General features: G+C 50.9%; 1 protein-coding gene across 1 annotated transcript; it reads right to left on the bottom strand.

The window, feature by feature from the left end:
• Positions 1-667: 667 nt before the first annotated feature.
• LOC116981641 (oocyte zinc finger protein XlCOF6-like) lies at positions 668-16,630 on the bottom strand. The gene is made up of 3 exons (XM_033034727.1): positions 15,298-16,630; positions 11,715-11,916; positions 668-758 (listed from the first exon to the last, which is right to left on the bottom strand). Exons 1-3 carry the CDS (start codon positions 16,592-16,594, stop codon positions 668-670), a joined length of 1,590 nt encoding a protein of 529 aa, XP_032890618.1. The 5' UTR covers positions 16,595-16,630.
• Between the last annotated feature and the right edge of the window lie 477 nt (positions 16,631-17,107).

Here is a 17,107-nt window from a genome sequence, read left to right as displayed (position 1 = left end):
CCTGCAGCGACTGCGGCAAGGGCTTCACCCAGTCTGGCACCCTGCTGGTGCACCAGCGCACCCACACCAGCGAGCGCCCCTTCACCTGTGCCCAGTGCAGCAAGGGCTTCACTATGTCCAGCAGCCTGCTGTTGCACCAGCGCATCCACACCGGCGAGCGCCCCTACACCTGCGCCCAGTGCGGCAAGGGCTTCACCCGCCCTGACAGCCTGCTGTCCCACCAGCGCACCCACACTGGGGAGCGACCCTAAACCTGCGCCCAGTGTGGCAAGGGCTTCACCCACTCCAACAGCCTGCTGGTGCACCAGCGCATCCACACTGGAGAGCGCCCCTACACCTGCGCCCAGTGCGGCAAGGGCTTCACCCGGTCCTGTCACCTGCTGGAGCACCAGCGCACCCACACCACAGAGCGACCCTACACCTGCGCCCAGTGCGGCAAGGGCTTCACCCGCTCTGACAGCCTGCTGTCCCACCATCGCACGTACACCGGTGAGCGTCCCTACACCTGCACCTAGTGCGGTAAGGGCTTCACCAGCTTCTACATGCTGCTGTCCCACCAGCAGGCGCACGCCGGCGACCGTCCCGTTTCCAGACCGCTTTGTGGAGAGAGCTTTGCCATGCCCTCCAACGCCCTGTGTCACCCGCGCGTGCACATCAGTGGCCAGCCCTACGACTGCCCGTCCTGCGGTGAGTAGTTTGATAGCTCGCGGGGGTTGCTGCAGCACCGGCGGACCCACGCCGGTGAGCTGCTGCTGTCACTGTGACAAGAGAGCATGCGGGCTACGTGAACACCAGTGGACACACACCGGAGAGAGACCCTTTGTGTGCGCTGAGTATGGAAGGATTTCACCCGGCTTGACCACCTGCTGGAGCACTGACGAGTCCACACCGACCAGCGGGCGTTCACCTGCCCGCTCTGCGGCAAGGCCTTTGCCCGCTCCTCCAGCCTGCTGGCCCACCGCCACTTGGATAGGCACTGTTTAGGTAGACACAAAATGCTGGAAGGAATGGGTAACATTTCAGGGTTGAGACCCATCTTCAGTGTCGACCCGAAACGTCACCCATTCCTTCTCTCCAGAGATGCTGCCTGTCCTGCTGACTTACCCCAGCACTCTGAAATGACACCTATCCATGTTATCCAGTGATGCTGCCTGACCCGCTGAGTTACTCCAGCACTCTGTAAATTTCACCTATCCATGTTCTCCACAGATGCTGCCTGACCCGCTGAGTTACTCCAATACTTTGTGTCACTCATAGAGTGATACAGTGTGGAAACAGGCCGTTCGGCCCAACTTGCCCACACCGTCCAACATGTCACCGCTACACTCGTCCCACCTGCCTGTGTTTGGTCCGTTTCCCTCCAAACTTGTCCTATCCATGTAACTGTCCTACTATTTCTTGGGATAGTCACGGGCTCAACTACCTCCTCTGACAGTTTGTTCCATACTCCCTCCACCCTCTGTGTGAAAAAGTTACCCCTCAGTTTCCTTTTAAATCTTTTCCCCTTCACCTTGAACCCATGTCATCTGGTCCTCGATTCCCCCACTCTGGGCAAGTGATTCTGTGCATCTGAGGATATAATCTGTGCATCTGTGCATATAATAGAACCGCTCGGATAGTGACTTTTATATAAGCTAGGTAATTTGCAAAAGAAAAGCTTAAGGTTTTCCTGACGAAATAATGTGCAATGAACCATATACACACAGGGAAGGATGAATCAAGACATAGAAACGCTTAACTTAAACCTGCATAGCTTAGTTTATTGCTTTGAGGCAATTATAACACTGGAGGAACTTCTATTTGATATGACTTTGTGTTGAAGAATGGATAGCTGAATGGATAGGCCTCTTCTTAGGCCAGAGGTCAACTGCTCTTTTCTCTATGGCACATTCTTAAACTGTGAGGCTTATGCTGAGTTTGAGACAGAATTCAAGGCTGAGAGATAATAGACCCTGTAGTTAGCCTTGGCTGTGTTAAATTATAATGAGGTTGTGATAATGGATGGATGATTGGAGAGGAAGAATTAGGTTGATGGATAGGTTTATAGAAAGCCGAAGAAGCTGATGTAATTCTGATGTAATTCTGAGTTGTGAATTTACGCTTTGTCTGTAATATTTGTAAAATACCTTGTAGTGAGATTAGAAATCCGGCTTCCAGATAGCAGGAAAGGGGCTACAAATTAGAATTGAGTTGTATCCTGGCACCAAACACTTATTAATTGAGTTGACAGATTTACGACCCATGTATGAGATATGTATGGGTTTTGAACTTATAAACTGTAATTCAGCAAACTTATATAATTAACGTTTTAAAGACATAGGTAATAGTATTTCAAACTGTGAAATTGTAGTAAAACAAATTATGAAATGTATTATCTCAGTAGGAATGTAAACATTAGACTTGTAGAAATTGTTTATAGAAATAGAATTTATAGAAATATCTTTCTATTTGGTATGGAAAGTGTGTGTGACTTGTGTGATCATTGTTTTACATATGTATCTTATATTTTGAAGAGTGGTCTTTGATAATTGACCCTACTGGGGTTTTGCTGTATTGAAATCAAATTATTCTAAAGTAAAGTTATACCACAGGCAAACAAACGTTGTATTGAGGCCAAGGAAAGGGGATCATGTGACTGATGTTGTAAATCACCAGAAGGACACAGATGATTGGTTACTAGCTTGTCATACCCTCTGTATCTGAAATGTTTAATGCCTATATAAATGACGTGAGTTCTATCAAAGTTATTCCTCTCTGGACCCGCCCCAGAGCATCAGCTCTGTGTTGGAAGGTTCAGAGACTAGTCTCAGCTGAATAAAGAATCGCTTTCAACAGCTACAAGTGTTTGAGTCAAGTTGACTTTAGATTGACAAAATAACTCAGTTAAACACATGTAAATAAATTGCGTTCTATGCAAGATTCCAGCATCTAAAGTATCTTGTGTCTCCCTCACCTATATCCACCTGTCACTTCTGAAGAAGGGTCTCAACCTGAAACATCACCCATTCCTTCTCTCTAGAGATGCTGCCTGTCCTGCTGAGTTACTCCAGCACTTGCCTGGCTTTGTCCAGCTCCCATCTCTCTTTTCCAGCTTCCTCCCCCCACCTGTAATGAGGATGCTATGAGAATGCAGGATGACTTGGACAGGTTGGGTGTGTGGGCAGATGCATGGCAGATGCAGTTTAATGTGGATTAATGTGAGGTTATCCACTTTGGTAGCAGAAACAGGAAGGCAGATTATTATCTAATCTGTCAAATTGGGAAACGCGGAAGTACAACGGGATCTGGGGGGTCCTTGTTCATCAGTGACTGAAAGTAAGCATGCAGGTACAGCAGGCAGTGAAGAAAGCAAATGGCATGTTGGTCTTCATAACAAGAGCAGTTGAGTATAGGAGCAAAGAGGTCCTTCTGAAGTTGTATAGAGCTCAAGTGAGACCACACCTGGATTATTGTGTACAGTTTGGGTCTCCGAATTTGAGGAAGGACATTCTTGCTATTGAGGGAGTGCAGCATAGGTTCACAAGTTTAATTCCTGGTATGGGAGAAGTCATGCTGAGAGAATGGAGCAGCTGGAGTTGTACACTCTGAGGTTTAGAAGGATGAGATGGTATATTTTTTAAACGTATAGGATTATTAAGGGTTTGGACACGCTAGAGGCAGGAAACATGTTCCCGTTGTTGCGCGAGTCCAGAACCAGGGGCCACAGTTTAAGAATAAGGGGTAAGCCATTTAGAACGGAGATGAGGAAACACTTTTTAACACAGTGAGTTGTGAGTCTGTGGAATTCTCTGCCTCAGAGGGCGGTGGAGGCCGGTTCTCTGGATACTTTCAATCAAGAGCTAGATTAATGATAGCAGAGTCAGGGCATATGGGGAGAAGGCAGGAACGGGGTACTGATTGTGGATGATCAGCCATGATCATATTGAATGGCGGTGCTGGTACAAGGGCCGAATGGCCTACTCCTGCACCTATTGTCTCTTGTCTAATGTCTATTGTATCAGGACTTTGCGTGTATTTCACCCCACACTTGCGCTCAGTCCTCCAAGGCCTGCTGAATCTCCCGGTTGCCAACCATTTTAACTCCCCTTCCTACTCCCCACACTGATGTTTCTGTCCTGGGCCTCCTCCATTGCCAGAGTGAGGTGACATGCAAACTGGAGGAACAGCACCTCATAGCCTACAGCCCAATGATATGAACATTGAATTCTCCAAATTAAGGAGACTCCCCCCTCCTAATCAAGTCCTGGAGTCTGTCTCAACCCCATCTCTTTTTTCCAGCTTTCTCCCCATATTCCATCAGTCCAAAGAAGGGTCCAGACCCGACACGTCACCTGTCCATTCCCCTCCAAAGTGCTGGTAGATCAGCAGGTCAGCCATCCGTGGTGGGAAACAGATGGAGAAGTGTTCCTGTTACAAGCTCTCCTTGGCCCTGTCAAGAATGTGGTGTCCATTCTTGAGATGGGATGCAAGGTCCGAGCTGACCAGTCATCGACACCCCCATTCCCCCCCCCCCCCCCCACTTCCCTCGTGGGCCATCTCTTTGTCATTCCTCTGTCTTCTTCTCGCTGGATGACAAGCAGAACCATCTTGGCTTAACAGTAGATGTATCTTCTTCCTTTTGACCTTTCGTTTCTGCAGGTATTTACAGCAGAATCAAAACTACTTCCCTTAGGCCCTGATCTTCCTTTTGTTTTAGTAAAGGTAGAACCTTTGACAGTTGCGATTGGTTTAGGATCTTGAATATTCCCATAGCGTAAATTTGACATGAACCCTACTTCCTTTTCTAAGAAGTTCCCCAGATCAGGAAGCATGGCCTTTCGATTCTCATTTTCCTCTAACAGACCAGCTTCATCTTTTCACTAAGTCTATAGGGCAGTTTTAGAGTGATCATTTTCATATTGCTAACAACATTCATTTCTTGCATGTGGTCTAAGAGGGTAGTCATTTCTTTCATACTTCCAAGAAATATCGCAAACTCCAGCAATGCTTTCGCATCTTCTGGCTGGATAGCTGTCCAAGCGTAGGCCTTCTTCATGAGGATGTCTTTGGATCATGGAAGTTTAAAGGGACTTTTATGTAGTGTGTCGGCAGCGAGCGGTGACTGCGAAGGGTTCAACAGCCCCGACCACGGGTGAACAAAAGGGGAAGATGATTGAACTTTATTACCTTCCATCACAGTGAGGAATGTGGATTCCGCTGTGGTGGATGTTTATGTTAGATTTTATTTTATGTGGCTGTGTGTCTTGTTGCTTTTTACTCACTATGGCTGTATGGTAACTCAAATATCACTGTACCTTAATTGGTGCATGTGACAATAAATTCCAACTTGAACTTGATCAGCTTTCGTCTATATATTTAAAAAAAGGATAATGCTGACTGATCGTGCACAATTGTAACGGCTTGATTTCAAAGACAGGACAGGTGCATTCCCTGAGGGATTCGGGTGGTTGGAAGAGGTTTCGTCTGTGTTTTACCCCTCGGTTGTTGTCCGGGGAGGAAGGCAGCGGCACTCGGCCCGTCGGGGCTAGGATGCGCGGGAGGAAAGCTGAGCTTGGATTGAGGCTTGGAAAGCTGAGCTCGCCTCCCCTGCCCCGACTCGCATCCGGTCCACCATGGAGGGGGAAGCATGCAAACTCCACACGGACAGCGTCGGTGGTCGCCCTGACCGGAGACTGGTCCTTCAGCCCCTCTCGTCTGTGCTACTCCGGGCTTTCTGCAACACAATCCTGCACTGTTCTGCACTGGATATTGCATTTATTGCGTTTGTCATCACTGTATGTACAGCGTTTGCTCTGGCGGCTGCGTGTGAACGGGCGATATCATCGCCTCCCGATCGATGTGCAGAACAACAAACTAATGAAGAATCTGGAACACAGTGTTCCTGGGTTGCTGCAGGCTGAAGCATCAAACTACTGGTGTGGGACCAGCATTCTGGCAGGCAGGTTTGCCACTGCTACACGGGTGGTTTTAAACTGAATAAGGGAGGTGGGGTGTCGAATGGGATAGTGGAGGATGGAGTTAAAGGGAAAGGGTTTCTTAAATGTGTGAGCGTAGAGACAGAGGGGTGTAAAATGAGGGTAGAAGCAATAGGTAGCAAGGTGAAAAGTAAAAGTGGCAGGCAGACAAAACCAGGAAATTAGAAATGCGTGCGACAAAGGCAAAACCGTTATAATGGGTGGCTTCAATCTACATATAGATTGGGTGAATCAAATTGGCAGGGGTGCTGAGGAAGAGGATTTCTTGGAATGTATGCGGGATAGTTATCTAAATCAACATGTAGAGGAACCAACGAGAGAGCAGGCTATTTTAGACTGGGTATTGAGTAATGAGGAAGGGTTAGTTAGCAGTCTTGTTGTACGTGCCCCCTTGGGCAAGAGTGACCATAATATGGTTGAGTTCTTCATTAGGATGGAGAGTGACATTGTTAATTCAGAAACAATGGTTCTGAACTTAAAGAAAGGTAACTTTGAGGGTATGCGACGTGAATTGGCCAAGATTGACTGGCAATTAATTCTAAAAGGGTTGACGGTGGATATGCAATGGAAGACATTTAAAGACTGCATGGATGAACTACAAAAATTGTTCATCCCAGTTTGGCAAAAGCATAAATCAGGTAAGGTAGTACATCCGTGGATAACAAGGGAAATCAGGGATAGTATCAAAGCGAAGGATGATGCGTACAAATTAGCCAGAAAAAGCAGCATACCGGAGGACTGGGAGAAATTCAGAGACCAGCAGAGGCGGACAAAGGGCTTAATTAGGAAAGGAAAAATAGATTATGAAAGAAAATTGGCAGGGAACATAAAAACTGACTGCAAAAGTTTTTATAGATATGTGAAAAGAAAGAGATTAGTTAAAACAAATGTAGGTCCCTTGCAGTCAGAAACAGGTGAGTTGATCATGGGGAACAAGGATATGGCGGACCAATTGAATAACTACTTTGGTTCCGTCTTCCCTAAGGAAGACATAAATAATCTGCCGGAAATAGCAGGGGACCGCGGGTCAAAGGAGTTGGAGGAATTGAGTGAAATCCAGGTTAGCCGGGAAGTGGTGTTGGGTAAATTGAATGGATTAAAGGCCGATAAATCCCCAGGGCCAGATAGGCTGCATCCCAGAGTACTTAAGGAAGTAGCTCCAGAAATAGTGGATGCATTAGTAATAATCTTTCAAAACTCTTTAGATTCTGGAGTAGTTCCTGAGGATTGGCGGGTAGCAAACGTAACCCCACTTTTTAAGAAGGGAGGGAGAGAGAAAACGGGGAATTACAGACCAGCTAGTCTAACATCGGTAGTGGGGAAACTACTAGAGTCAGTTATTAAAGATGGGATAGCAGCACATTTGGAAAGTGGTGAAATCATTGGACAAAGTCAGCATGGATTTACAAAAGGTAAATCATGTCTGACGAATCTTATAGAATTTTTCGAGGATGTAACTAGTAGCGTGGATAGGGGAGAACCAGTGGATGTGGTGTATCTGGACTTCCAGAAGGCTTTCGACAAGGTCCCACATAAGAGATTAGTATACAAACTTAAAGCACACTGGCATTGGGGGTTCAGTATTGATGTGGATAGAGAACTGGCTGGCAAACAGGAAGCAAAGAGTAGGAGTAAACGGGTCCTTTTCACAATGGCAGGCAGTGACTAGTGGGGTACCGCAAGGCTCAGTGCTGGGACCCCAGCTATTTACAATATATATTAATGATCTGGATGAGGGAATTGAAGGCAATATCTCCAAGTTTGCGGATGACACTAAGCTGGGGGGCAGTGTTAGCTGTGAGGAGGATGCTAGGAGACTGCAAGGTGACTTGGATAGGCTGGGTGAGTGGGCAAATGTTTGGCAGATGCAATATAATGTGGATAAATGTGAGGTTATCCATTTTGGTGGCAAAAACAGGAAAGCAGACTATTATCTAAATGGTGGCCGACTAGGAAAAGGGGAGATGCAGCGAGACCTGGGTGTCATGGTACACCAGTCATTGAAAGTAGGCATGCAGGTGCAGCAGGCAGTGAAGAAAGCGAATGGTATGTTAGCTTTCATAGCAAAAGGATTTGAGTATAGGAGCAGGGAGGTTCTACTGCAGTTGTACAGGGTCTTGGTGAGACCACACCTGGAGTATTGCGTACAGTTTTGGTCTCCAAATCTGAGGAAGGACATTATTGCCCTACAGGGCGTGCAGAGAAGGTTCACCAGACTGATTCCTGGGATGTCAGGACTGTCTTATGAAGAAAGACTGGATAGACTTGGTTTATACTCTCTAGAATTTAGGAGATTGAGACGGGATCTTATAGAAACTTATAAAATTCTTAAGGGGTTGGACAGGCTAGATGCAGGAAGATTGCTCCCGATGTTGGGGAAGTCCAGGACAAGGGGTCACAGCTTAAGGATAAGGGGGAAATCCTTTAAAACCGAGATGAGAAGAACTTTTTTTACACAGAGAGTGGTGAATGTTTGGAACTCTCTGCCACAGAGGGTAGTTGAGGCCAGTTCATTGGCTATATTTAAGAGTGAGTTAGATGTGGCCCTTGTGGCTAAAGGGATGAGGGGGTATGGAGAGAAGGCAGGGGTGGGACTAGTGTAGATGTGGCATGTTGGTCGGGGTGGGACTAGTGTAGATGGGGCATGTTGGTTCGGGGTGGGACTAGTGTAGATGAGGCATGTTGGTCGGGGTGGGACTAGTGTAGATGAGGCATGTTGGTCGGGGTGGGACTAGTGTAGATGGGGCATGTTGGTCTGGGTGGGACTAGTGTAGATGGGGCATGTTGGTTGGGGTGGGACTAGTGTAAATGGGGCATGTTGGTCGGGGTGGGCAAGTTTGGCTGACGGTAAGGCCTGTTTCCATGCTGGGCTGTTTCCCTGCTGTGACTCTATGAACTTCCATGAGTAACATTCTCCTTTCTCTGGGTCATTCATTGGTAATAAAGACAGTTGACGTTTCCTATTTAAATGTCCACAGTAAAGTATAGTCAGAAGTGAGCCCACCTGCTTCAGCCATGATGAATTAACAAATCATCACTATTCACTTCTCAGACGTTAGAATTGGTCAGAACATTACCTCCACCGTGACCCTTGAAACAAATGTACCTCGGGGTCATGACCTTGCCACCCACAACTTGTGGCCAGGTCTCAGGCCAATGGGATCCAGACGTCCGTCCACTGGACAGAACACTATTTCAGCCACATGAGCAGCCAAGATGAGATAGATTCTGGGAAAGACATTGAGAACCTTCTGTCCTGAAGGGCCGAATGGCCTACTCCTGCACCCATTGTCAGGATAACAATCCATCCCTCAAAATCGGCAAGACAAATGGTCTTAACTTTGTCCCCCTCCGCGCCCACCACGACTTGGAGATCTTCTACCGTCGCCTCGACCTCACAGTATTCTTCCACAGGAAAGAGTCCTCGCCCCCCATTGATGATCCCTTTTCCCGTCTCCAATGCACCCCCGCCTCTTGGAACCCCCCTCATGGCCCTCCGGCTTTTTATCCAAAACTGCCGTCGCGACATCAACCACCTCAACTTCTCAACTCCCCTGTCTCACTCCAATCTCTCCCCTCGCCCCCCCCCCCCCACCCCCCCCAACGTTCAGCTATCAACTTACTCCGCAACAACCTAGACTGGGGGATCTAACCCGCCGACAAGGGAGGTGCCGTGGTAGTCTGGCACGTCGATCTCTACAAAGCTGAGGCCATGCGCCAACTCTCGGACACCTGCTCCTACCTACCCCTGGACCATGACCCCACTGACGAGCACCAGGCCACTATCTCTAACATCATCAACTCCCACGCCCTGACCCCCCGAGCCTCCAACCTCATCGTTCCACAACCCCGCATGGCCCGATTTTACCTTCTCCCCAAAATCCACAAACCTGACTGTCCCGGTAGACCCATTGTCTCTGCCTATTCGTGCCCTACCGAACTCATCTCCACATACCTTGACTCCATCCTACCCCCCTTGGTTAAATCCCTCCCCACCTATGTTCAAGACACCTCAGACACTCTCCGTCATCTCCGGGCATTCCATTCTCTAGGCCCTCACCCCCTCATCTTCACCATGGACGTCCAGTCACCACACCTCCATCCCCCACCAGGATAGTCTCAAAGCCCTCTGGTTCTTCCTCGACCAGAGAAGCAACCTATACCCGGCCACTGACACTCTCCTCCGCTTAGTGGAGTTGTTCCTTAACCTCAATAACTTCTCGTTTGACTCCTCCCGTTTCCTCCAAATACAAGGCGTAGCTATGGGCACATGCATGGGCCCCAGCTACGCATGCCTCTTTGTCGGTTACGTCGAGCAATCCTTGTTCGAGGCGTACCAGGGCCCCATCCCCGACCTCTACCTCTGTTACATCAACGACTGCTTTGGTGCCACCTCCTGCACCCACACACAACTGACTGACTTCATCCACTTCGCCACTAACTTCCATCCGGCACTCAAATACACCTGGACCATTTCCAACACTTCCCTACCATTTCTTGACCTCACTATCTCCATCGCAGGTGATAGACTTCTGATCGAGATCCACTATAAACCCACTGACTCCCATGGCTATCTACTCTTCTTCCCACCCTGCTTCCTGTAAGGACTCCATCCCCTACTCCCAATTCCTCCGTCTATGCCGCATCTGCTCCCAGGATGAGGTGTTTCACAATAGGGCATTGGAAATGTCCTTATTCTTCAAGGAACGGGGTTCCCCTCCCCTACTATAGATGAGGCTCTCACCAGGGTCTCTTCCATACCCCGTAACACTGCTCTTTCTCCCCATCCACCCACTCGTAACAAGGGCAGAGTCCCCCTAGTCCACACCTTTCACCCCACTAGCCGTCACATACAACAAATAATCCTCCGTCATTTTCGCCACCTCCAACATGACTCCACCACTCGCCACATCTTCCCATCTCCCCCCCTTCGCAATTCCCTGGTCAATTATTCCCTTCCCTCCTGCACCACCCAAAGTCCACAGGCTGAGCAGGGTGGAGATTCACGCTGGCGGCCCTCGGCAAAGGGATCCCAGGGCTCCACGTGTTTAAATCAGCACAGCCCGAGGCTGGGAGCTCCGCAAACCACAGCTCCATGATGTTGAAGCAACAGGCACAAAACTCGTGAGCTTCAAACGGTGATCCAGGTAACGCATCACCTGCTTCGCAGTGAATCCAATATGTATTTTAAAACCAACTGTTTAATGACAACATACAGTAGGATCTAAAAGTGTCACACTGTCACTGTCAGGTAGTCATGGTCCTCTAGTCGTGGGGGTGGGGATTGGGAGGGGGGAGGGGTGCTCACAAGTGAAGTAGTTTAGGGCCTCTCTTCATTTAATCCGGCCCTGTTTACAGAGAGGGGAGGTTGGGAGCCAGAGAGAGGGAGATGTTTATAATGTGTTTTAACACTGCTCCAGACGGTGAATTTATATTATTGACCCCAGACGTGTAGTTTATGTGGAGATTGACCTCAGCTCTCTCTCTCTCCCCCAGATTTACCGGGTTTATTTATTTCGCTGATTCCGCTGCTGATTTATTTATTTATTTATTTATAACCTGTTATTGACCTGAGTGAATAAAAGGGTGAGTCTGGTGTATTTATAAGGAATTTGCACCCAGTTTTATTCCACACACACACACGTGTACTTTACTGTAGATGATGTGGTCATTGACCTCATGTTGACCCCACAGATCCCGCTCAATCCGCTGCAGCTGCTGCCCATTTACATTATTTACCTCAGCTCCGTCCGCAGCGACGTCACCAACTGCCGCTTCTCCGCCGCCATCTTCATGCGGTCGACTGGGAGAGTCGGCCTGGGGAGGGCGGCCTTCTTGGTGAGGGCAGGTGAGGTCAGCGCCGCTGATTGGTCTGCAGCCGGCGGCCATCTTGTTGAGGGATTAACGGCAGCCACCTTGGTGAGGGGTTGACGGCGGACGTCTAAATATGGGGTTGACGGCGTCCATCTTGGTGAGGGTTTACAGTGCAAAATTATTATATAGTTCAAGAGATTGCTCCCTCCAGCCACTTAGGAAAAAGCATGGAGTCAGGGGAATGTCGTTTTACGCATGTTAGCTCTCCACCAGACTTGCAACGCTTCTCGAAAGATAAATGACACAGTCTTTTGATAAATAACAGTCTTTTAATTAATAGATGCGGGCCGGGGCAGGGGAGACAAGCTCAGCCTTCCAAGCCTCAATCCAAGCTCAGCCTTCCTCCCGCGCATACTAGCCCAAACGGGCCAAGTGCCACCGCCTTCCTCCCCGAACAACAACCGAGGGGAAAAACACAGACGAAACCTCTTTCAACCCCCCGAATCTCTCAGGGAATGCCCCTGTCCTGTCTTTGAAATCAAGCCATGTCGATGACGGGTCAGCTCGGACCTTGCATCCCATCCCAAGAATGGACATAGCATTCTTGACAGGGCCAAGGAGAGCTTGTAATAGGAACACTTCTCCATCCGTTTTCTCGCCGTTCTACTGGCACTTTGGAAGGGAATGGACAGGTGACGTGTCGGGTCTGGAACCTTCTTTGGACTGATGGGAATCGGGGGAGAAAGCTGGAAAAAAGAGATGGGGGTGGGACAGACTCCAGGACTTGATTAGGAGGGGGTAGTTTCCTTAATTTGCAGAATTCAATGTTCATGTCATTGGGCTGTAGGCTATGAGGTGCTGTTCCTCCAGTTTGCGTGTCACCTCACTCTGGCAATGGAGGAGGCCCAGGACAGAAACATCAGTGTGGGAGTAGGAAGGGGAGTTAAAATGGTTGGCAACCGGGAGATCCAGCAGGCCTTGGCGGACTGAGCGCACGTGCAGGGTGAAATGCACGCATAGTCCAGATACAATAGACATTAGACAAGAGACAATAGGTGCAGGAGTAGGCCATTCAGCCCTTCAAACCAGCACCACCATTCAATGTAATCATGGCTGATCATCCACAATTAGTTCCTGCCTTCTCCCCATATCCCCGACTCCGCTATCTTTAAGAGCCCTATTTAGCTCTCTCTTGAAAGTATCCAGAGAACCAGCCTCTAAGACGCCCTTAAGGTCACAAATGGCGGATACCCATCTAGAAGATCAGCTGAAACTGCGTACCTCCATGTTGCAACCAAATATATTGAAATGCTTGCCCACAAAAAGCAGTCACAACAAAGTCATTAAAAGGTTAGCTAACTTTAGAATTAACAATTTTTTTCATTTTCTTGAAGTTAGTACATAGTTAGATTTTTACAAAATAAAGTACATTTTGAACTATATCTAATTGCAGTTTTATGGATGCGGCCTTATTAGATTACAGCTAACTTAATACCGCAATCAGCGGTATACAGCAGATGCCGGTTTACAAAGAGAGACACACTCTCCTGGAGTAACATGCACCTCTGGAGAGCATGGACAGGCAACATTCTAGGTCAGGACCCTTCTTCAGACTGCTTGGTGTGGGGGGTGGAGAAAGTTGGAAAGGAAAGTGGTCGCCTTAGATTCCCTTCCCTCTACAGATGCGGCCTGACCCACTGAGTTCCTCCACCGCTTTAGAGGGAATGGACAGACAATGTTTTGAGTCAGGACCCTTCTTCAGACTGAGTTGAGTGGGTGGGGGGAGGAAGCTGGAAAAGAGAGATGGGGGCTGGACAAAGCCTGGCAAGTGATAGGTGGACACAAAATGCTGGAGTAACTCAGCGGGACAGGCAGCATCTCTAGAGAAGGAATGTGAGCGTTTCAGGTTGAGACCCTTCTTCAGAAGTGATAGGTGGATATAGGTGAGGGAGACTCACGAAACTGCAGATGCTGGAATCTTGCATGGAACACAATTTAGTTAGATGCACAGAATCTCTTGCCCAGAGTGGGGGAATCAAGGACCAGAGGACATGGGTTCAAGGTGAAGGGGAAAAGATCTAAAAGGAAACTGAGGGGTAACTTTTTCACACAGAGGATGGTGGGAGTATGGAACAAAGTGTAAGAGGAGGTAGTTGAGGCTGGTACTATCCCAAGAAATAGTAGGACAGTTGCATGGATAGGACAAGTTTGGAGGGATATGGACCAAACACAATCAGGTGGGACTAGTGTAGCTGGGACATGTTGGTCAGTGTGGGCAAGTTGGGCCGAAGGGCCTGGTTCCACACTATATCACTCTATGACTAACACAAAGTGCTGGAGTAACTCAGCGGATCAGGCAGCATGTGTGTAGAACATGGATAGGTGACATTCACAGAGTGCTGGAGTAACTCAGCAGGACAGGCAGCATCTCTGGAGACAAGGAATGGGTGACGTTTCGGGTCGACACTGAAGATGGGTCTCAACCCTGAAATGTTACCCATTCCTTCCAGCATTTTGTGCTTACCTAAACAGCGCCTATCTATCCACGTGGCAGGCTGGAGGAGCGGCCAAAGGCCTTGCCGCAGAGCGGGCAGGTGAAGGGATGCTGGCCAGTGTGGACTCGTCGGTGCTCCAGCAGGGGGTCAAGCCGGGTGAAACCCTTGCTACACTCAGCGCACACAAAGGGTCTCTCTCCGGTGTGTAGCCGCTCGTGCTCCTGCAGCTTCCATGCTCTCTTGTCACAGTGGGAGCAGCTGGTCGCCGGCGTGGGTCCGCCGGTGCTGCCGCAAACCCCGCGAGCTGTCAAACTCCTCACTACAGTACGGGCAGTCGTAGGGCTGGCCACTGGTGTGCACACGCTGGGGAGATAGGGCCTGGGAGGCCATGGCAAAGAGCTCTCCACACACCGGGCTGGGGACGGGATGGGCGCCGTTGTGCACCCGCTGGTGGGACAGCAGGTTGCTGGAGCTGGTGAAGCCCTTGCCGCACTGTGCGCAGGTGTAGGGGCGCTCACCGGTGTGGGTGCGCTGGTGCAACAGCAGGGTGCTGGAGCGGGCGAAGCTCTTGCCACAGTGGGCGCAGGTGTAGGGGCGCTCACCGGTGTGGGTGCGCTGGTGATCCAGCAGGTGCCTGTACCGGGTGAAGCAGTTGCCGCACTGGGTGCAGGTAAAGGGCCGCTCGCCGGTGTGGGTTCGCTGGTGGGACCGCAGGATGCTGGACTGGGTGAAGCCCTTGCCGCACTGGGTGCAGGTGTAGGGGCGCTCGCCGGTGTGGGTGCGCTGGTGCAACAGCAGCTTGGAGGAGCAGGAGAAGCCCTTGTTGCACTGGGCGCAGGTGTAGGGGCGCTCGCCACTGTGGGTGCGCTGGTGCTCCAGCAGCTTTGAGGAGTGAGTGAAGCCCTTGCCGCACTGGGTACAGGTGTAGGGACGCTCGCCAGTGTGTGTGCGCAGGTGGGACAGCAGGTTGCTGGAGCGGGTGAAGCCCTTGCCGCACTGTGCGCAGGTGTAGGGGCGCTCGCCGGTGTGGGTGCGCTGGTGCTTCAGCAGGATGCTGGAGCGGGTGAAGCCCTTGCCACAGTGGGCGCAGGTGTAGGGGCGCTCACCGGTGTGGGTGCGCTGGTGATCCAGCAGGTGCCTGGACCGGGTGAAGCAGTTGCCGCACTGGGTGCAGGTAAAGGGCCGCTCGCCGGTGTGGGTTCGCTGGTGGGACCGCAGGTTGCTGGGCTGGGTGAAGCCCTTGCCGCACTGGGCGCAGGTGTAGGGGCACTCGCCAGTGTGGGTGCGCTGGTGGGCCAGCAGCGTGCCGGGGCGGGTGAAACCCTTGCCACAGTGGGCGCAGGTGTAGGGGCGCTCACCGGTGTGGGTACGCTGGTGATCCAGCAGGTGCCTGGACCGGGTGAAGCAGTTGCCGCACTGGGTACAGGTAAAGGGCCGCTCGCCGGTGTGGGTTCGCTGGTGGGACCGCAGGATGCTGGACTGGGTGAAGCCCTTGCCGCACTGGGCGCAGGTGTAGGGGCGCTCGCCGGTGTGGGTGCGCTGGTGCAACAGCAACTTGGTGGAACAGGAGAAGCTCTTGCTGCACTGGGCACAGGTGTAGGGGCGCTCACTAGTGTGTGTGCGCTGGTGGGACAGCAGGTGACTGGACCGGGTGAAGCCCTTGCCGCACTGGGTGCAGGTAAAGGGCCGCTCGCCGGTGTGGGTTCGCTGGTGGGACCGCAGGATGCTGGACTGGGTGAAGCCCTTGCCGCACTGGGCGCAGGTGTAGGGCCGCTCGCCGGTGTGGGTGCGCTGGTGCAACAGCAACTTGGTGGAGCTGGAGAAGCTCTTGGTGCACTGGGCACAGGTGTAGGGGCGCTCGCCACTGTGGGTGCGCTGGTGCTCCAGCAGCTTGGAGGAGTGAGTGAAGCCCTTGCCGCACTGGGTACAGGTGTAGAGGCGCTCCCTGGCGTGCAGGCGCCCATGCCTCTTCAGGTCCGGCGACGACTTGAAGCATTTGCCGCAGTCGGAGCAGGTGAAGGGCCCCTCACTGCTGTGCACCGGCCGGTGATCCTGCAGCCCCGACAACTGGGCAAAGTTCTTGCCGCAGGTGGAGCAGCCATAGCGCTTCTTGCCCGTGTGCACCCGCTGGTGGATCTTCAGCACATCCGCCGTCTTGAAGCTCTTTCCGCACTCCGAGCAGTTGAAGGGGTGTTCTCCCGTGTGCTCCCGCCTATGGATCTCAAGATGGCTCGGGCACTGCCAGGCCTTGCCACACACGTCGCACTCATAACGCTTCTCCTTGTTGTGCCCCGTCATGTGGTCCTCCATCGAAGCTCAGCCCCATGAAGCTCAGCCCACACACCGAGCAGATGGGGGGGGGGGGGGGCTCACCCTCATGGCCGTCCTCAATGGCCGCTCACGTCCCCGTCCCTCTGTCCACAGCAACGGCTCCTAAACCCTGCAGGAGGGGAACACAGAGGTTCAACAAGCTGGCAAACAGGACATTACTAGCACATATTGGGTGCGTTTATGGCGGAGGAAACCATTATATAATTATGCGTGGCACAGTGGCGCAGAATCACTGCCAGAGACCCGGGCTCAACCCTGACTATTGGGGCTGTCCGTGTGGAGTTTGCACGTTCTCCCCTTGACCGGCGTGGGTTTTGACTCTGGGTGCTCCGGTTTCCTCCAACATTTCAAAGACGTTCAGGGTTGTAGATTAATCGGCCTCCGCTAAATTGTTAAATTGTCCCTAATGTGCGTAGGATAGTGCTAGTGTACGGGGTGATCGCTGGTCGCGCGGACTCCGCGGGCCGAAAGACCTGTTTCCGCGCTGCATCT

This window comes from Amblyraja radiata, chromosome 15 (genome assembly GCF_010909765.2).
Source record: "Amblyraja radiata isolate CabotCenter1 chromosome 15, sAmbRad1.1.pri, whole genome shotgun sequence".
NCBI lineage: Eukaryota > Metazoa > Chordata > Chondrichthyes > Rajiformes > Rajidae > Amblyraja > Amblyraja radiata.
The sequence above is the reverse complement of the archived record's forward strand: the minus strand, read 5'-3'. Positions and strand labels throughout refer to the sequence as shown.